The sequence below is a fragment of the Hyla sarda genome, chromosome 1, assembly GCF_029499605.1.
Source record: "Hyla sarda isolate aHylSar1 chromosome 1, aHylSar1.hap1, whole genome shotgun sequence".
NCBI classification, from domain to species: Eukaryota; Metazoa; Chordata; class Amphibia; order Anura; family Hylidae; genus Hyla; species Hyla sarda.
The window spans coordinates 539,491,023-539,513,815 of NC_079189.1; the positions used below are offsets into that span (position 1 = coordinate 539,491,023).

The window sequence follows — 22,793 nt, forward strand, 5'->3', positions numbered from 1 at the left end:
CTCACTCCTGTCCTATCAGACTGCAGCATGAAAACAGAGAGGAGGGGGTTACAGAGCAGCCTGCAAGAATTAAATGGAGAGCCAGCACAGCACAGCAGACTCAGGGAGGAAGTGAATGCATCGTAAGTGAGGGCGGCTCAGTGCTTACCTCTGAAACACCCATTCCTGAGCAGTGGAGTCTGCCCTGACCGACCAAAACTTTTGACATGTCCAAGGGCAGTGTTTCCCAACCAGAGTGCCTCCAGCTGTAGCAAAACTACAAACCCCAGCAAGCCCAGACAGCCTTTGTCCCCCTTGTTGGGAAACAGTGTCCTAGAGACACGTCAAAAGTTTTGGTCAGTCAGGGGAGACCCGAACCATTCACTAGAATGAGTGGGGAATATCTGAGAGGGATGTTGAGGAAGTATCAGGTACCTCCTAGACTAGAAAATGCTATAATGGCCCTATATACATCCCCTTCTGCTAAATTTTTTACCTATGGTGCTCTCTCAGTAGTTCTCCCATGGTAAATATAAGGGGGAGAGGGGACACCCTTGCCAGGTGCCATTACTATGATCATGGAGCCCTTAGCCCAGCATATAAGGATGTCATCGGCTATCACAGGCATCTGTATAGGAAACACTACCCACCGTATTGGACAGTCTGCTGAGGAAGTCCTCACCCTCATCACCCTCAGACATCGTTACAGGCTGTTATAGACATTATAGATGAATTTAGCCAGGCGTGCTATTATAAAATGAATACCTCCAAATCTAGCATTTTAGCTCTCAATATCCCGTACAATATGGAGTGTGTTTTGAAATCTAACTTCCCCTTTGTTTGGGCTGATGGCCAGATTCCATATGTGGCCATTATCATAACCAACCTGCCAAGCAAGATGGTTGCTGTTAATTTCTCGCTTTTAAAGTCTCAATTAACTAAAGATATAGAAGGATTTTCCTTACTACCAGTATCATGGGCGGGTCGCGTTGCCGTGACCAAAATGATGCTATTGCCCAAGGTATTTTATTTATTTAGAAACCTTCCTATTATCCTCCCTGCCACTTACATAGCACAATTACAAAAAAAAATTTTTTGCAGTTTATATTGGCGAATAAACGTCCAAGAGTTAACGCACATTTATTATATCAACCTGTTAGAAACTGTGGTATGGGAGTCCCTAATCTATGTGCTTGCTACCATGCAATTATGCTTGACCAACTTAAACGGGCACTGTCAGATACAAAAACTTTTGATATGTTTATATGTCAATAGATGTAGATTTGCTAATGCTAGGGGAGATCTGACATGTACACTTTAAGAAGTATTGATGGCAAGTCGATACCCCTCATTGGGTAGACATGGAATCTGAGATGCTCGGATCCCCTTCTCTTTGTAACTTTCTTTGGTCTCTTCGTTTCAACCCGACTTTCCCTCCTGCTTCTTCCTATTCAACTGCAGCTATTAAGATGTGGAGTAAGATACCTGTCACTAAGATTCTATGTACTGTCTTGTAGGAGAACCGCACTCCCATATGAGTTGCAGGTGCAAGCTGGTCCAACCCGGGCAGGGTCCCCAAATATACAAAAAAAATGCAGCAGCACTCCGTTGTAGATGAAAAAAAGTGGAGTTAGGCTTAATTCATCAGGTGCAGTACACTGTGTACTGCACCTGATGAATAAAGCCTAACTCCACTTTTTTTCCATCTACAATGGAGTGCTGCTGCATTTTTTTCGTAAGATTCTATGTAGAGATGAGTGAACTTACAGTAAATTCAGTTCGTCACGAACTTCTCGGCTCGGCAGTTGACTTATCTTGCGTTAATTAGTTCAGCCTTCAGGTGCTCCGGTGGGCTGGAAAAGGTGGATACATTCCTAGGAAAGAGTCTCCTAGGACTGTATCCACCTTTTCCAGCCCATCTCAGCACCTGAAGGCTGAACTAATTTACGCAGGATAAGTCATCAACTGCCGAGCCGAGAAGTTCGTGACGAATCAAATTTACTGTAAGTTCGCTCATCTCTAATTCTATGCCCAGTTCGTAATCTCTGATATACAATTAAGTGCTGTGGGAGAATATCTTCGTGATTTCGATTTTTGTTTCTGGTTAGCGGCAGGTAAATCTACTGTTGCAGATATTGTAGATTCCAGTGGTATTGTACCTTTTTCGACCATAGTAGGAAAAGGAATGTCCAGCGCAGGATAAAGTCAAACAGGAGCTTTATTTTAGACGATCACATGCAGCACACAGAAACACCAACGTGTTTTGGGTCAAGCTGGACCCTTAATCATGGCATGCCATGGTTGCCATGATTAAGGATCCAGCTTGACCCGAAACGCATTGGTGTTTGTGTGCTCCATGTGATTGTCTAAAATAAAGCTCCTGTTTGACTTTATCCGGCGCTGGACATTCCTTTTCCTAGTATTTCCTATTGGACCGGTGGCACAACCGGCCAGTCCGGAAGCGGATACGTGTGTCAGGCCGAGGTGAGCCGCCAATTCTGCTGCTGTTTCTTTTTCAACCATAGCATCTAAGTTTGCCATTTCTAACAAAGATTTTTCTAAAACTAAATGCGAATAACATTTTTCGAATGGGGGGGGGGGGGGGTCATTCACTAAGGGTATAACTGTTGGTTAAATTAGTTGCTCACTGTTGTCGAACCTGGGCGATATACCTTCCAATTAAGATGGGAGAAGGATCTGGCACAGGTATTTACTGACGAACAATGAGCAATGGGGGTATGTCTTAAACTTGCACAAGAAACACTCTAAATGTGCCAACCATTTTGAAGAGTCACGGAAATTATTATATAGTTCTATTTGCTAAAATAGATTTGTTAGATTTGCTAAAATTTACCCAAATTCTTTATCATGAAGCAGAGGGAACTCTAATGCATGTTTGGTGGACGTGTGCACACATTCGTTCTCTCTGGTATAAAATTGAACATTTATTGGACCAATTGATTCATGTTCCATTCTTGTGGGGTCCTGAAGTAGCGTTATTGTTTCTGGCTCTGGAACAGATTCCATCTAATTCAGTAACTCTTCTATATCCTATCCTTACGGTGAAAAAAACTTCTAATGCTCGAAACTGGAAGTCGGTGGATGAGCCAGATCTTCCTGCTATTAAAGCTACAATTCCCTATAATCTCACAATGGAAGGGCTAACAGCTAAACGTGCTGACTAGAGATGAGCGAACTTACAGTAAATTCGATTCGTCACAAACTTCTCAGCTCAGCGGTTGCTGACTTTTCCTGCATAAATTAGTTCAGCTTTCAGGTGCTCCGGTGGGCTGGAAAAGGTGGATACAGTCCTAGGAGAGAGTCTCCTAGGACTGTATGCACCTTTTCCAGCCCACGGGAGCACCTGAATGCTGAACTAATTTATGCAGGAAAAATCATCAACTGCCGAGCCGAGAAGTTCGTGACGAATCAAATTTACTGTAAGTTCGCTCATCTCTAGTGCTGGCGCTCCAAAAAGCTGTATCAAACAATGGTTTGCATGGGTTGATATCATTGTTTAGTTATGCTTGCGTTCTTCAATCTGTGTGTACCTTCTTTTTTCTGGTACTTGTTTTACTAGGATTTGCTTACTACTATGTAACAAATTTGTCATCCTATTTCTGCTTGAACTCCCTATGATGGACGGTGTTTGTCCCCTTTGCTAGGAGCATGTTTGTACTTATTTCTCATGGAAAAAAAACTAAATAAAAGTTAAATTAAAAAAAATGAAACAATTAAAGATAAGACAAATAATTACACCACAATGGGGGGCATTTATAAAAGCATTTAGTAGATTTTGTTTTGCTTATATAGGTCTCTAAAATGTCGCACACCATCAAAAAATGCCATACATTTACTCCAGCTTAACCCTGGTTTACAGCTTTTGATTACACAAGCAAAATCTCAAAGTGGAAAACAGAATGGAGGAAAACGGCTGCGACAAATTTATAAAGGCTGTGTGACTTGTTAATAAATGTGTTGCACGTAAACAAAACATTAAGCAAAATAACTAAAAAAAAACATCTATGCAATCTTTAATAAATGTACCCCAATATTGTCATTCAAATTTAGATCCACTAAGTCCATATATATATATATATATATACACACATATACACACACACATACATATATATATATCCTGCCAAACAATGTACTGAAATAAGTTACATGAGAGTTGAAAAAGTAAATTTCTAAGCTTCTAAACTTTAAGCCCCCAAATAACTGTAAATGATGATCCATTCCCCGGGGTCGTGTGATCACTTTCTCAAGCTTACCGTACATTTTCTTTAAGAGAAAAGGAAACATGAAATCTCTTAGCGTGAAATTGAGTTGAGCCATGAATACTAAAGATTTCTCCATAGACTGCTCTGGGTAACACCCTGTTCTGCACCTATTGTAAATAACTAATAGACCATGAAGATGACCCCTGCAGGTAGAGCCGCACAATATACAACTGCGCCATAACAGGACCCCAGAGAAAACTTCCAGAAGTCCACAAGGTCGGGGGCCAGGGCGTTTCCTAGATTGCTGGAAACATTGACATCTAATTCCAGGGCTGTATGACCTTCAGGCTTGTGACCTATCCAAGAGGTCCACCATTGACCATGCCTAGCTTCTATACTCCATCAGAAAGGACCACTTACACATTGGTGCACACAGATAAACTACATAAACCAGATTCTGTATTAGACCTATGCATTTCTTGGCCAATATAGGACTGAATCAGTTGGGCCGAGAATTTGGGTCAGAAATTCTGCTGCATGATGCTTAACATGCAGGTGAATGGGTTTTCCGTGAACCCATTTACACTTAGGAATTTCCAACAGAAAATTCAGATAAAAAAATTCTGCTAGAACATTGAACCTGCTCAATGTTCTGGTGAAATCCACAGATTTTCGTCTATGGGGACGGCAATGTCTGCTTTGGCCATGCTCGGAAGCTCTGGACGGAAGCTTTCCATCCAGAACTTCTCAAGTGTGAACCTGACCTTAGGCTGCATTCATACATACATAGATCATTGTGAAGACTTCAGTGTGGCTCTTTAGACCCACGGTCGGGCCAGGACTTTCATCCATAATACATTTATGTATAACAGACATTTGTATGTTATTATGCAAATTAAGCTCAAGTGCCCTGGGGGTGTTCCCCAGCATGGCAAGAGCCCAAGAAAGTCCAGCTCATGTCCTTTTTATCTAGCGGCTGTCAGTCAAATGATGTAAGCAGGTGCAGGCAGGCATGGGCTGGACATAGCATGGCTCCTGCTGCGCTGGGGAATGCCCCCTAGGCATTTGAGCCTCATTTGCATAATAAGTCTCATATCTCTGCATTAAAAAAAGATCAAAATACTACTACTAAAAATAATAATAATAATAATAATGATTATTAATAATCATTTTAAAAAAATCTTTAAAAAACTGTATTTGAAGAATCCTAATGACTAGCCCTATCTTGTCATGTACTTCAGTACACCCATTTTTTTCAAATGGCTATATTTGTATATTATTATTTTTTTTTAAATTAAATATTACAATATGGTGCAAATTTTAAAATCTGCAGCATGCCCTATGTGATCTATTTGTTAGGATTTCACATTTTTGCAATGCAAAAGGGTGAATTCTGCAACACATCTTATCATTCAATTGCGTGACCTTACCTAACAGAACTGTAGGCATTCCCTATTTATTCATACTGTGCCCCCATATGCTTCACTTCTATGGGAACATAAGCTAACGTGCAGGAGGCCTTTACATTAGGCAATATTTGACACAGTAGGGGAATAAATAAAACTGCAATAAAAATCTGGTTGCTCAAAAAAATAAATAAATAAATAATAACCAGAAATGTTAAAGCCATGGGGGAAAAAAAATTCTTGTTTTTTTTTTCTTGCGCCACACTTCAGACACCTTTTTGCCATGCTCAATAGTAGCTGGGGTTAAATGTGCCAAATATACACCACAAACTAAGTCAACATATAGAAAGTATAAACCTAACAGTCTAAAGATGCACCAAGTTTTTTAACAGCCTGCGGCACTATCATAAGGCTGGTGCAGAACTAGACAGACAGTCTAAGCTTACACTGTTTAAGAACCCCCCCCCCCCCCCCCCCCCAATGCTAATCCAGTGTACTATAAACAGTTGTCTGGAATGTTACCGCCACATAGTGCAAAGTATCTGTATCACATCATTTCATAAACAATGTATAAGTGGCATACAAGAAGACTCAATTGTGTCAACAACAAATTAGATCAGTTATACGGTAAGACGCCCAGCTTGCGGACTGTGTATATATGATTTTGTCAGTAGGTCAGGTGACCGATATCAGGAGTGGCAAAGGTTACTGTGGTTTACATCGTGGGGGTGGTGAAAAGATAAAAAAGCCATCAACTACATGTCAGACTAAACTACATAGGTCATGTGCCAACAAAAACATAAAATCACTGTAAAAATGGAAAGTTCTATAACTCTGTAATATGATTTTTTAAGATCTCTTTGTTATCAGTGATTGGGTTTATTCTTATTTATGCCCAGCGTTGAATATCCTGGCAGACTCCATTGAGAAGCAGATACAACTATATCCAGTTTACTGCCCTGGCTTCTTTGTACCCTTAGGCTAGGTGTTTTTTTTTTTTTTTTTTTGCTACAGATCTGCTGCAGATTGACTTCAATGGGTAGCAAAATCTGCTACAGCAAATCTGCAGCAGAAAATATGCATGTGAAAACGCACCCTTAGGGTACATTCGCACGGGCGGATTTATTTGCCCTAAAGGTACCCTAAAGGTATGTTCACATGGGCGGATTTATTGGCGGGTTTCCCGCTGCGTATTTGAAAGGGGGCGGGCTCTTCCTGGCTGTCCGCAGCAGATTTTCCGCAGCGGAATTTACGCTGTGGAAAATCCGCCGCAAGCCCCATTGAAGTCAGTAGGGTCTGCGGCGGATTTTCTGCAGCGTAAATTCCGCCTCGAAAAATCTGCTGCGGACAGCCAGGAAGAGCACGCCCCCTTTCAAATACGCAGCGGGAAACCCGCCAATAAATCCGCCCATGTGAACATACCTTTAGGGTACGTTCACACGCGCAGATTTTTTTAGCGGTTTTCCACTGCGTATTTGAAAGTGGGCACTGCGGCCCTGGCTACAGATGAATTGTGCAGTGTGAATGAGCCCTTAGGGTGCAGAACTTCTATTTCATTATCTAAGACTGTAGCAAAGTTTTTATGATGCGACAAACAAGCGTTTCTATTCCCCTTGATCTCCCGTACGGAGACAATAAATACATTCCTCTACACAATACATAAAACATTAGAAACCTGCCGAAACTTGTAACAAGAGCAGAGGATTGAAAGCAGAAGTAGAGCTGAGGGACGATCTGTGGAGACCTCAGTATACAGCCACCATGTGACACAGACAGGAAATCAACCACAACAGGGACAGAGGGCACTAAGGGGGAAGTGTCCTGCCACACCATGGCACTGCAGCCACACATGAGAAAGGAGGTCGCCTGCCACATGACTGTGGATGGAAGAATAGGCCATGCTGCAATTCTACCCGATCCTGTGAGCGGAGAGGACTGGCAGCTGCTTGTCTCCCTGCATAATAATGAATAACCAGACATGATCGGCCTGACATGAAGAATATTAATGAATCCCATTGCCAGGAACCAAAATACTCACTAAAATCAACGGGAACAGTGAAGCCATGCGCAAACGTAGCAAATTTGTTGCAGATTTTAGTGTGGTTTATGTGCAACACATATGGCAGTGTTTTCCAACCAGGGTGCCTTCAGCTTGTGCAAAACTACAACTCCCAGCATGCTGCAACAGCTGGAGGCATCCTGGGTGGGAAACACTAACAAAGGGGGCCTTTGGCTGTCCGGGCATGCTGGGAGTTATAGTTTTGCAACAGCTGGGGGCACTCTGGTTGGGAAACAATGACATAGTGCCTCATGTACTATGATTCCCCTATTTTTTCCCCATCTTTTTAAAGTAAATTTGTATTCCTCTGTATGAATGGGGTTCCGCATGTCTAAACTTTAGAGCATCAGAGCATTTTAAAAAATAAATAAATAAATAAAAAAGGTCTGAAAAGATATCAAAAACAGGATGAAAGAATTTCATAAATTATTTAAGAAAAAAAAAAAAAAAAACGCCTATATTTCGGGAAAGAAAGCAGAAAATTACGTTTTGGTCGGCAAAATAGCTAAATGGTTGCGCATGATGTTAACAAATATAGTTAAATGCGTTACCCCTGCCTTTGTTCTCCAAAACTTACATGGAAATAGTATCAAAATGGCCCGTGTGAAAGGCTAGGTTCACAAAAAAGGTAGCATGAAGAGATTTGCCATTAAAATACGCAGCATGCATTTTTTTTTTTTTTTTTTGGGGGGGTGGGGGGGGGGGGGTGCTGGTTCGCACCCAGTGAGATTACGGATGCCAGATGGAAACTCAACTGACCCCATTAGAGACAATGAGGGCCCTCAGGCAGCGGACCAGCCAGCTTCGTTTTCCAAAATTTGAGCATTCTGAACAGTCTGAACATTCCCTTAGATTAGTTTCAGATCAACATAATACAGATCCATTTTTGAGTCTGGCAAGTTCCAGGCCGACTAGGAGCCTCAAGACCCGAACCATAGCCGTGATAGATCACTAGGATGCTTTCCGGTTGGGCCAGGCCTTTTGGTAACCTTATCACTTGTCTGGATCCAAACAAACATTTTTCTAGGCTTTTCTGTGAAAAATGACAGGACAAAACAACGAGTGTGAACTGAGCCATAGATTACACCATATAAACAAAGTCCTATTCTCACTGGGGCCAGAAGCTGCACAAAAGCCTAAAGGGCAGATGTATAACTCAACCAATATGCTACTACTATAGGCCCCGTTCACACTGCCTTTCTGCAGCACATTAGAGGTATGCGTTAGCGTCCCATCAAGAAAAAATATGCTGGCGTATACTGCAGTGTACTTCAGCGGGCCCCATTCATGTCAATGTGGTCACCTATTCACACCATTCGAGCAGCTTCCCGCTTGTGTACACTAATATGACAGAACACAATAGCAAGGTAACATACATAGAAAGACAAAAAGGTACCCGCACTCACCGCGAGGTAACAGCAGACCGACTTCTATGGCATCTCGGACAGATCCGACTTCAGGCTGACAGCAGGGCGCTCAGTGTGGAGGCGACTGCCGGCAAGGTTTCGCGCAGATCGCGCTTCTTCCGGCCTCGTATGAGGCCGGAAGAAGCGCGATCTGCGCGAAACCTTGCCGGCCGCGTATGAGGCCGGAAGAAGCGCGATCTGCGCGAAAACTTGCAGGCCTCGTATGAGGCCGGAAGAAGCGAAATCTGCGCGAAAACTTGCAGGCCTCGTATGAGGCCGGAAGAAGCGCGATCTGCGCGAAACCTTGCCGGCAGTCGCCTCCACACTGAGCGCCCTGCTGTCAGCCTGAAGTCGGATCTGTCCGAGATGCCATAGAAGTCGGTCTGCTGTTTCCTTGCGGTGAGTGCGGGTACCTTTTTGTCTTTCTATGTATGCTATTGAGTGACTTTGGGTTTCTTGGTTCCCAGCACCTCCGGACCCACAGGCATCAGGACCCCGCGTTGCTATAGTGACAGAACACTAGCCTCCACAGTACATGCTGACATAATTGGTCTTTCTTTACAGCAGTGCCCTCTAGCTTGTGTTAGTTACAATAGCAAGGTAAGACTACATGAAATTAACCTATACTGTAGGGAGCTCCCCAAACTGGGAGGGTAGGTAACCCCATTAAAAAGAACGGGGCCTGCTGAAGCACGCTACAGTATATGTCGGTCTCCCTTTTTAACGTGATGCTGACAGATACGTCTAACTCATTATGACAGGGCCTCCGGTATATGTTCACACAGGGCCGATACACACATGCTGCGTTAAAAAAATGGCGCCAAATCTGCGCATAAGTTTAAACAGCATAAGAGTGTATTCACACGTACAGTATCCTGCGCAGGATTTGTAACCGCAGATTAGAAGCTGTGCTCAGTCATTTAGTTCACATTGAAATCTGCAGCATCAAACCTGCGCAGAATACTGTACGCGTGAACTCACCGTTACAGATTTAAAACCACCCCCCGTCATTTCATTCTGCAGAAACACTGCAGATTAAAGGGGTGCTCCACTGGAAAACATTTTTTTAAATCAACGGGTGCCAGAAAGTTAAACAGATTTGTAAATTACTTCTGTTAAAAAAAAATCAGCTGATGTTATGATCCACAGGAAGTTCTTTTCTTTTTGAATTTCCTTTCTGCCAGACTACAGTGCTCTCTGCTGACACCACTGTCCATTTTAGGAACTATCCAGAGCAGGAGAGTTTTTCTATGGGGATTTGCTCCTACTCTGGACAGTTCCTGACATGGACAGAGGTGTCAGCAGAGAGCACTGTGGCCAGGCAGAAAGGAAATTCTAAAAGAAAAGAACTCCCTCTGTAGTTTACAGCAGCTGATAAGTACTGGAAGGATTAAAAATGTTTTAATAGAAGTAATTTACAAATCTGTTTAATTTTCTGGCACCAGTTGATTTAAAAAAATAAAAAATAAAGATTTCCAGTGGAGTACCCCTTTAAGGGCAGATTTTCCCTATTTTCAAAGGCGAGAGAATTCTAAATCTGCAATATTTCCACCGTTGTGTATTTTGTTGTATAAATGCTGCGGATCTTGAATACATTAGTGTTTTGCTTCTACTACAGTAACCCAGAACCACATATGTTGCAAAACTACAACTCCCAGCATACCCGGACATGCTGGGAGTTGTTGTTCTTCAACATCTAGAGGTCCGCAGTTTGTTCTGCGATAACATAATCCGCACAAACTGATGCAGAAACAGTACAGACAGATTCATTTATGTCCAAATGCAGCAGAATTGTTGTAAACATTTCTTCAACTGCGTCATTTATCTAACTGGGTCTTTAAGAAATCAATGCATTTGTTTATAAACTCAGAATTGATCAGAGTTCTAATTTTTATTTTTTATTTTTTGCAAAAAAATCTGCACCCCCCCTGAAAATTTTTTATTTTTTTTTAAAAACAAGCAAAAAAAAAATATTAATTACAAATTCTAGATCAGTGTTTCCCAACCAGTGTGCCTCCAGCTCCAGCCAAATGCTGCCCGGGCATGCTGGGAGTTGTAGTTCTGCAAAATCTGGAGACACCCTGCTTGGGAAACCGTGATATAGATTATGACTATACATTCGTTTATAGACTATGACTATAGATTAGTACATACATCATAACTATAGATAAGTATATAGATTTTAAGATGAGTACATAGATCATAACTATAGATTAGTACATAGATGATGACTATGCATTAGTACAGTGTTTCCCAACCAGGGTGCCTCCAGCTGTTGCAAAACTACAACTCCCAGCATGCCCGGACAGCCTTTGGCTGTCCGGGCATGCTGGGAGATGTAGTTTTGCAGCAGCTGGAGACACCCTGCACTAGTATATATAGATTATTATAGATTTGTACAATCCCAGCCAATAGGATCCGCCCACTGTAGTGACGTCACCCAGTTGATACCACACAATGCATTCCTATGCAGCGTGCGCCCTATGTCCTATGCAGGCGCAGCCCCCCACTTCCCGCGGTTCTCACCAGCTTGGTGGCTCTGTAGGGGCCCGGGCCTATGATGCGGTGCTCCATGTCCCCGGTGCGGCCCGGTGCTCGCCTCTCCCCGGTGTTGCTGTCGTCTCCAGGAGACGGGCACAGTTTGAATCTTGTACCTGCGGGACGGCGGCCGCCTATTGGCCCAGGCGACCCCACGTGATGTCCCCGGGGAGGGAGGTGTCAGGAGGAGGTGGAGGGACTGGGATTTCCTAGTCTCACTTGTTGCATTGTAAACTGAGATGGGGGGGGGGGGGGATAATGGAGGATTGAGGGGGCAGAGGATGTACACATTAATTAGGAGCTGCTTTCTGTGCCAGGCAGGGGTGGGGCATCTGTGCCAGGTATACAGAACCCTTAGGTTATCAGGATATGTCATCCCTTTATGATCAAAGGGGCTTTGACTGCTGGGACCCCCCAAATGATCGATCATATGGGGTGCATAGGAGAAACAAGGGGACACTGCAATACATTATCACTACATCCTTCATTATCTTGATCCGTGGGTGTCCCAGAGGTCAGACCCCCACCGATCCCAAACTAATGGCATATACTAGGTAGGTGCACACCAGAGAAGTCCCTGGCACTGCTTTTAGCTGTATCCAAATGGCAATAGTAGTGGGTGATGTAGGGTTAGGAAGGCGTAAAGAGACCATGGAGACCACTACAATGGGGTCCAGGCGGTGCGGTGCTGTGTTGCAGAAACAGTATATGAAATCCACACAAGGAAAAAGAAGCCAGGACTCCCCAATGATTCTTTATTCACGGAGAGAGAGATATACATGTCCATCAAGCCTCCACACACCAAAGGACAGGGTGCTCAGTGCTCTAAGGGGGAATTCACACCATGTTTCATGGATCCGTGCCGCACCCCATTCATTTGAATGGCCCTATCCGGTTTTGTTGCTGGACCGAAACCGCGGCAAACCACGGTTTTCAGTCCAGCAACAAAACAGACGTGATGTGAATGAGCCCTAAGGCTAAGTTTCTACTTGTTTTTTGTGCTGCGTTTTTTGGGTAGAAAAAAACGCCAGAAAAATCACCAGTGCAATTTCCTGCGTCTGGCGTTTTTTTCATTTGTGTGGAAATTGCACCTTGGCAGTTTTTCTTTGGTACCCAAAATTTGTTGGGTACCAAAAAAAAAGAAAAAAAATGTATAACAAAATTTTTTATTATTTTTTAATAAAGTGTGTGTTTCACTTTTTTCTCTATTTTAAAAAAAAATTTGTTAGGTAGTACTACTACTCCCAGCATGGAACAGACTGTTCCATGATGGGAGCTGTAGTACCTGTACTATAGACATATCACCCCGGGTATCAGTCGTGACACCCGATGCGATCAACATAATATAGCAGAGATGCGAGCGGCTCTATACAGCGCTCGCATCTCTGCACTATACTCCGGCCAGTGATGTGAATAGAACATCATTCATATTTTCCGCCCAGAGCTGTGATTGGCCGGATGGTTGCAGCCAATCACCGCTCTGAGGAAAATATGAATGAGTGAGTGGCCGGAGTACAGAGAAGAGATTTGAGCGCTGTATACAGCCGTTCTGCATCTTTGCTATAGACAGGACGATCGCATCAAATGTCAGTAGTGATACCTGCTGTGATCTTACCTTAACTGCAAGTACTACTACTCCCAACATGGAACACACTGCTCCATGCTGGGAGCTGTAGTACCTGCATTAATAGACAGATCGGAGGGAGTGTAACTTCTGACACCCGTTGCGATCTGTCTATTAATGCAGGTACTACAGCTCCCAGCATGGAGCAGAGTGTGCTCCATGTTGGGAGTAGTAGTAGCTGCAGTTAAGGAAAGATTACAGAAGATGTCACTCCTGACATCCGCTGTTATCCTCCTGTATAATGTATAGATGCGGCGGCTGCTCTTCTCTGGTCCCCTGCACGGCTATATATATATACACATATTCATATATCCCACAGAGAGCTGTGATTGGCTAGAACCATCTGGCCAATCACAGTTCTCTGCGGGAAATATGAATAGGTGTATATATATACGGCAGTGCAGGGGACCATAGAAGAGCGGCCGCCTCTATACATTATACAGGAGGATCGCAACGGGCGATCTGTCTATTAGTACAGGTACTACTACTCCCATCACGAAACAGTGTGTTACCTGCTGGGAGCTGTAGTGCTGCCTAAAAAAAAATAAAAAAATAAAGAAAAAAGGGAAAAACACACACACACACTACATTTTTATTATTGTCGGCTACAATTTTAGGTCCTTGCCGCCTACATAAATTGATCCCTGTTTAAAAAGTAATAAAAATTTTGTTATAAAAAAGATACATTTCGTTAGATACAATTTTTTCCTTCACAACTGTATCTTTTTTTTTTAATGGAACCCTACGAAATTTTATTAAATAAAGGTGTCTCCGTCAATTTTTTGGATCGCTAAAGTCCAAAAAAGAATAAAAACCGCCTGCAAAAACACCAAAGTTAAAACACACATATTGTTTTTCTTGGCGTTTTTTCACTCCCATAGACTTCTATGGGAGAAAAACACCACGATTATGACCAAAAAATTGCCAGTGGCTCATCATGCTGCAATTACCATTGATCTGAAAAATGCAAAAAAAGTGAAAAAACGCCAAAAGGATTTAAAAAGGATTAAAAAACCGCCAAAGTGATGACACGTTTCTCGGGAACCACCCAGTTTAGAAGAGGTTTGCTATGGGGATTCCCAAGACAGGTATAATCAGAGAGCACTTAGACAGAAAAGGATAACCTTAACTTCAGAAGCTCATAAGTACTGAAAGGATTAAGATTTTTTAATAGAAGTAATTTACAAATCTGTTTAACTTTCTGGAGCCAGTTGATATATATATATATATATATATATATATATATATATATATACCGTATTTATCGGGGTATACCACGCACCGGCCTATAACACGCACCCTCATTTTACCAAGGATATTTGGGTAAAAAAAGTTTTTTACCCAAATATCCATGGTAAAATGAGGGTGCGTGTGTGCGCGTGTATACCCCGATATACCCCCAGGAAAGGCAGGGGGAGAGAGGCCGTCGCTGCCCGCTTCTCTCCCCCTGCCTTTCCTGGGGTCTAGAGCGCTGCTGCCGGCCCTTCTCTCCCCCTGGCTATCGGTGCCGCTGCCCGTTCTGTCCCCCTGACTATCGGTGCCGGCGCCCCATTGCCGGCGCCGATAGCCAGGGGGAGAGAAGGGGCAGCGGCGCCAATAGCTAGGGGGAAAGAAGGGCCGACAGCAGCGCTCTAGACCCCAGGAAAGGCAGGGGGAGAGAAGCGGGCAGCGACGGCCTCTCTCCCCCTGCCTTTCCTGGAAGTGTATTGGCGTATAACACGCACATAGACTTTAGGCTAAAAATTTTAGCCTAAAAAGTGCGTGTTATATGCCGATAAATGCGGTATGTATATATATATATATATATATATATATATATATATATATATATATATATCTATATATATATATATATATATATGGCTTTTTTCCTGGATAATGCCTTTAAGTGAAGTCCAGCAATCCTTAACCCCTTAAGGACACAGTAAATTTTCATTTTTGCATTGTAATTTTTTTCTGATCACTTCTAAGAGCCATAAGGGTACGTTCACACAAGCGTATTTCTGCTGCAGATCTGCTGCAGATTTGCTGTAGCAGATTTTGCTACCCATTCAAATTAATGGGCACAGACCCATATGAGGTCTTGTTTTTTTGTGTGACTAATTGCACTTTGTAATGACAACTTTCATGTTACCATAAAATGTACAGCACAATCAAACAAAATATTATTTATGGTGGGAAAATGAACGCTTTACACCTTTTATATATTATTGTCCTCCATTAAAAAAAAAAAAAAGTTTTTTTAACAAAATAAGTATGTTTAAAATTGCCCTATTTTGACCAACTTTCTTATTTTTCTCTATATGTAGCTACATGAGGCTCCATTTTAGTGCCGTGTCCTGTTGTTTTTATTGGTACGAAAAAAGCAGTTTTGTCTTATCTGTCCAATGACATTCTCCCAGAAGCTTTGTGGTTTGTCCTTTGTACAGATGAGACAAAACTGCGGCTGTTTTGGCAAGTCATATCATCTATGTTCATGGATGCAAAAATGAAGCATACAAAGAAAAAACCCTGCACCTACTGTGAAGCATGGAGGGGGCTCGATTACATTATAGGGCTGCTTTGCTGTATCTGGCACTGGGCACCTTGAATCTGTACAGGGTACGATGAAATCTCCAGACTATCAAGGCATTCTGGAGCGACATGTGCTGGAAGCTGGGTCTCAATCACAGGTCATGGGTCCTTCAAGAGGATAATGACCCAAAACACAGATAAAAACACCCAAGTATGGTTAAAAGCAAAACACTGGACTATTGTGAAGTGGCTTCTATGAGGCCTGATATGAATCCTATTAAACATTTGTGGAAGGAGCTGAACCCTGCAGCCTGGAGAAGACACCTTCACACCTGAGAAACCTGAAGCAATATCTTATAAAGAGTGGCCAAGATACCTGGAAACAAGTGCAGAAGTCTTAGGCTGGGTTCACATCACGTTTTCCCCCATACGGGAGCGCATACGGCAGGGGGAGCTAAAACCTCGTGCTCCCGTATGCCTTTCTATGCGCTCCCGTATGCAATTCATTTCAATGAGCCGGCCAGAGTGAAACGTTCGGTCGGCTCATTTTTGCGCCGTATGCGCTTTTACAACCGGACCTAAAACCATGGTTGACCACAGTTTTAGGTCCGGGGAAAAAGCACATACAGCGCAAAAATGAGCCGACCGAACGTTTCACTCTGGCCGGCTCATTGAAATGAATTACATACAGAAGCACATAGAAAGGCATACGGGAGCGCGAGGTTTTAGCTCCCCCCTGCCGTATGCGCTTCCGTATGGGGGAAAACGTGATGTGAACCCAGCCCTTATTGAGCATTCCAGAAAGTTCAGGAACCATCATTTTGGTCCAGGGCAGTTTCATTATTTAGTTTTTTTAAATGATTCTGTTGAACTACCATACAAAGGCAATGTCTGATTTTATCAGTTCATTTTCAGTGAATTTTTATTCATTATTACTTTTGTCAGCCTCAAGTTATTTCAGGGAGCATTGTGGGGTTTTCTGCCTTTATCAGAAAGGTACCCAAAAATTTTTCACATCTGTAAACTAAATAATTGTTGTCTATTCTCGCTTGTTTACATTCAAATCTAACTCTATCTCGATGATCTACTGATCGCTTATTAGCTCAAATGAAGGGGACATTGCTGCAATGCCAAGCACGGCTGCTATAAATATTATGGAGCGTGCACCTACAAACCAGTGTGAAACACAATGGGGGTCATATTCAAAACTCTTCATGTCAAAAATTTGACACCAGGATTTTTGCGCAAAAAAGTTTACATCAGATATTCAAAGGCTTTTACCTGAGAATTATCCAAGGTTTGCACTAGTCACACTAGTTTTTCAAAAGTGGGCGTGGCTAGTAAATTTTATGTTTTACATGACTTTTTCAAAGGGGTGAGAGTCCATTTTACATCAAAAATTTCACAACAGCTCTTTGCTAGTGTAGAAATCACAGAAATGTCTGTGGTTGTTTTTTGCCCCTTTTTTTTGGGGGGGGGGGGGGAAGTGTTATTTAAAGGGGTTCTCCGGTGCTTACACATCTTATCCCCTAGGATAGGGGATAAGATGCCTGATCGTAGGAGTCCCGCAGCTGGGGACGCCCGTGATCATACACGCGGCACCCCGTTTGTAATCAGTCCCTGGAGCGTGTTCGCCCCGTCGGCTTGCATTGAGGGGCGGAGTGTGACGTCACACGGGGCGGAGGCGTGACGTCACACGCCGCCAGCCCTGTAGTCGCCCGTAATCAGACCCGGAATGAACACGCTTCGGGGACTGATTACAAACGGGGTGCCGCGTGCATGATCACGGGCGTCCCCTGCTGCGGGACTCCCGCGATCAGGCATCTTATCCCCTATCCTTTGGATAGGTGATAAGATGTGTAAGCACCGGAGAACCCCTCTAATCAATTGTTGAAAATTAAATAATTATTAGTGGGAAAATGTAATTAAAAAAAAAAGACTTTTCTTTTTTTTCATGGACACTGCACCTGAACTCACATTTAAGCCCTAAAAATGTTAAATTTGTACAGTTATCGCTTGTCTGGGAACTAGTAATCATGGAATGTTCCGTGAGATGTTTCCCCCAGAATTTTCCGAGATGTAAACTTTGGCGCCAAAATCAACAATTTTGGTGCAAAAAAAAGCCAATATGGCGGCAACAAAATAAAGAAAACAAAAGTGGCAGGAAAATGAGCTCTCATATATTTTCATAATTTCAAAGCCGATCAAGAGACCTTTGAAAATGTGGGGAGAAAAAAAAATATCACTGTAACAGAAATTACAATAGTTTTTGAATATCTCCCCCAATGGGAACAAAGAAGACACTGCAGTGCTAACCCAAGCTTCACAAGCCATTGAAATAGCTGATCAACGGGGTACCCAGAGTCAGACCCTTACCAATTCAATGTTGATGGTAAATTATAACCCTTTTAACCCCTTCATGACCCAGCCCATTTTCACCTTCATGACCTGGGCATTTTTTGAAAATCTGACCACTGTCACTTTAAACATTAATAACTTTGGAATGCTTTTACTTATCATTCTGATTCCGAGATTGTTTTTTCGTGACATATTCTACTTTATGTTATTGGTAAAATTTCACTGATATTTGTATCCTTTCTTGGTAAAAAATCTAAAAATTTCAAGAAAATTTTGAAAATTTAGCATTTTTCTAACTTTGAAAGTCTCTGCTTGAAAGGAAAATGGATATTCCAAATAAATTACATATTTATTCACATATACAATATGTCTACTTTGTGTTTGCATAAAAAAACTGACATGTTTTTACTTTTGGAAGACACCAGAGGGCTTCAAAGTTCCGCAGCAATTTTCCAATTTTTCTCAAGATTTTCAAAATCGTAATTTTTCAGGGCCCAGTTCAGGTTGGAAGTGGATTTTAAGGGTCTTCATATTAGAAATACCCCATAAATGACCCCATTATAAAAACTGCACCCCCCAAAGTATTCAAAATGACATTCAGTAAGTGTTTTAACCCTTTAGGTGTTTCACAGGAATAGCAGCAATGTGAAGGAGAAAATTCTAAATCTTCATTTTTTACACTCGCATTTTCTTGTAGACCCAATTTTTGAATTTTTACAAGGGGTAAAAGGAGAGAAATCACCCTAAAATTTGTAACCCAATTTCTCTCGTGTAAGGAAATGCCTCATATGCGTATGTAAAGTGTTCGGCGGGCGCAGTAGAGGGCTCAGAAGGGAAGAGCGACAATGGGATTTTGGAGAGTGAGTTTTTCTGAAAGGGTTTTTTGGGGGCATGTCCCATTTAGGAAGCCCCTATGGTGCCAGAACAGTGGACCCCCCACATGTGACCCCATTTTGGAAACTATACCCCTCATGGAATTTAAGTCCCGGCTGCGCTGCGTCCCGGAGGTGAGTTTGCAGCAGCAGTGCGGCATCTTCATTGGCAGCAGTGAGACCGCTGTAAAGCGATCTCACTGCTGCCTCTGAGAGTTTCAAAACTGCAACTTCCAGCATGCCCAGACAGCCTTTGGCTTTCTGGGCATGCTGGGAGTTGTAGTTTTGCAACATCTGGAGGCCCACAGTTTGTAGATCACTGTATAATGGTCTCCAATCTGTGCTCTTCCAGATGTTGCAAAACTACAAATCTCAGTATGCTCAGTCTGTCCAGGCATGCTGGGAGTTGTAGTTCTCTAACATCTGGAAGAGCACAGATTGGAGACCATTATACAGTGGTCTCCAAACTGTGGACCTCCAGATGTTGCAAAACTACAACTCCCAGCATGCCCAGACTGCCCAAGCATGCTGGAAGTTGTAGTTCGGCAACATCTGATCCTTCAGATATTGCTGAACTACAACTTCCAGCATGCCTGGGCAGTCTGGGAGTTGTAGTTTTGCAACAACTGGAGGCACACTAGTTGGGAAACATTGTCCGTTTCCTACCTCAGTGCCTCCAGCTGTTGCAATTGTTGCAAAACTATAACTCCCAGCATGCACTGACAGACCATGCATGCTGGGAGTTGTAGTTTTGCAACAGATGGAGGCTCACTGGTTTGGAAACACTAAGTTTGGTTGCAAAACACTTGAAAGTTTATTAATTAACTTAGTGTTTCCAAACCAGTGTTCCTCCAGCTGTTGCAAAACTACAACTCCCAGCATGCACGGACAGCCAAAGGGCATGCTCGGAGTTTGCAACAGCTGGATGTTTGCCCCCTCCCCCCAATGTGAATGTACAGGGTACAATCACATGGGCGGAGGTTTACAGTGAGTGCTGCAAGTTTGAGATGGCGCAAATTTTGCGCTGCAGCTCAAACTTCCAGCGGCAAACTTGCTGTGAACCTCTGCCCATGTGACTGTACCCTAAAAACACTACACTACACTAACACTAACCTAAAATAAAAAGTAAAAAACACTACATATACACATACCCCTACACAGCCCCCCTCCCCCCAAAAAATGAAAAACGTCTGGTACGCTACTGTTTCCAAAACGGAGCCTCCAGCTGTTGCAAAATAATAACTCCCAGTATTGCCGGACAGCCATTGACTGTCCAGGCATGCTGGGAGTTTTGCAACAGCTGGAGGCACCCTGTTTGGGAATCATTGGCATAGAATACCCCTATGTCCACCTCTATGCAAATCCCTAATTCAGGCCTCAAATGCGCATGGCGCTCTCTCACTTTGGAGCCCTATCGTATTTCAGGGCAACAGTTTTGGGACACATATGGGGTATCGCCGTACTCGGGAGAAATTGCCTTACAAATTTTGGGGGTCTTTTTCTTCTTTAATCCCTTATGAAAAGGTGAAGTTGGGGTCTACACCAGCATGTTAGTGTAAAAAAATTAATTTTTTACACTGACATGCTGGTGTTGCCCTATACTTTTCATTTTCACAAGAGGTAAAAGGGAAAAAAGACCCTCTAAATTTGTAACGCAATTTCTCCTGAGTACGGAGATACCCCATATGTGGGCGCAAAGTGCTCTGGGGGCGCACAACAAGGCCCAGAAGGGAGAGTGCGCCATGTACATTTGAGGTGATTTGCACAGGGGTGGCTGATTATTACAGCAGTTCTGACAAACGCAAAACAATAAATATCCACATGTGACCCCATTTTGGAAACTACACCCCTCACGGAATGTAATAAGGGGTGCAGTGAGCATTTACACCCCACTGGCGTTTGACAGATATTTGAAACAGTGGACTGTGCAAATCAAAAAAAAAATTTTTCATTTTCACAGACCACTGTTCCAAAAATCTTATACACCAGTAGTTTGGAGCCACTGTATAATGGTCTCCAATCTGTGCTCTTCCAGATGTTAGAGAACTACAACTCCCAGCATGCCTGGACAGACTGAGCATGCTGAGATTTGTAGTTTTGCAACATCTGGAAGAGCACAGATTGGAGACCATTATACAGTGGTCTCCAAACTGTGGGCCTCCAGATGTTGCAAAACTACAACTCCCAGCATGCCCAGAAAGCCAAAGGCTGTCTGGGCATGCTGGGAGTTGCAGTTTTGAAACTCTCAGAGGCAGCAGTGAGATCGCTTTACAGCGATCTCACTGCTGCCAATGAAGATGCCGCCCTGCTGCTGGAAACTCACCTCCGGGACGCAGCGCAGCCGGGACCGCATGGAGGACGCCGGGACCGCTCGGGACACCGCTCGGACGGGTAAGTGACGCCGGGGGACGGGTCAGGGACACTTAGAAGAGCGGTGTGTGTCCCGATCCCCGTGATCGGAACTCACACACCGCGCTGCTAAGTATTTTCATAGCGAAACGCTGCTATCAGCTAGTCAGATTTGACCAGCTGATAGCAGCGATCGCTGGGGGGGGTGGGGGATGAAACCCCCCGTGGTTGCATGGTAAGATGGCTGGCTATCAGTGATAGCCACCATCTTTCCGGGCGCTGCGGGATACCGCGAGTAGCAGCAGTAATGTTCATGACGTACCTGTATGTCATGGGTCGGGAACACCTTGCCACCCATGACGTACAGGTATGTCATAGGTCGGGAAGGGGTTAATGAGGACAGATTTGCTGTCTTGTCTGGGCGGTCTTAGGACCTTCAAGCAGAGAAGGCAAGTATGCTTTTGACATGATCTCACTTTCTATAACTTCTAACATTCAGTAAGACATTCCATTGTTTGCCGACCATTGCGACCGGAGTAGATGGTACTAGTGGACTTACTACATTTGGCTGAATAACATGCACACAAGTCCTTCTCACAGCTCAAATGGTATTCTGTTTGAGTGGATTAAGAGCTGGTGACAGAGTCAACTGTGTAGCTGCAAAACTTATGTAGATGGGATGCTTAAGATACAGCTGTGGACACCACTTGGCCAGACCCACGCAGTGCTAACACCTCTACACCTGCATTTGTTTTCAGTAGCTACTTATGGCACTTTGTATTTCTTAACACAATCACAATCACTGACTTTTCATTGGGGTACAAACTCTATTCTACGGATAATTTGCACCAGAATGGAAGGGGGTCTGCTGTGCTGGGGGAGAGAATCCTGGAAGGGGTGGCAGAGTATTTAAACTAGGTGAGTGGGGGGAGGATAATAAAGCAAAGAAAGCAGACAGTGGGATGGATAGGTTAGAGAGGGGTCAGGACATAATGGTGGGTGGAGAGGAGTCCTGTGGGGGGAGGTTAAGAACAGTGGATAAGGAGATTCATGCGTTACAAACCAGCTGTAAAAATAAATGTAGCCCGAAAAATTGTAATCCCAATAATTCAAAAAATCCCATTAGCCCCAATAACTCAATAACTACAATAAGCCCCATTAACTCAAAAAATTCCGTTAGCCCCAATAACTTAATAACAACGTTAGACGCAATAACGCAAAAAATCCCATTAGCCCCAATAACTTCAATAATAACGTTAGACCCAATAACTCAAAAAATCCCATTAGCCCCAATAACTTAAATAGTACAATTAGCCCTTATAACTCAAAAAATGACATTAACCCCAATAACTCTGAAAATCCCATTAGTGAGACTATATGTGTAAAACTTAATGGAAATGTAAAGTGTATGTTCACAAATGCCAGAAGCCTAGCAAATAAAATGGGGGAGCTTGAGGCCTTG

General features: G+C 43.2%; 1 protein-coding gene across 1 annotated transcript in view; it reads right to left on the reverse strand.

Moving 5' to 3' along the window:
* Window positions 1-11,752, reverse strand: part of DEPDC1B (DEP domain containing 1B) — a 38,158-nt gene extending 26,406 nt beyond the window's left edge. Inside the window, exon 1 of the mRNA XM_056552454.1 lies at window positions 11,603-11,752. Within this exon, the coding sequence (XP_056408429.1) occupies window positions 11,603-11,650 (48 nt within the window). The 5' untranslated portion in view covers window positions 11,651-11,752. The remainder of the gene's footprint in view (window positions 1-11,602) is intronic.
* Window positions 11,753-22,793: the final 11,041 nt, after the last annotated feature.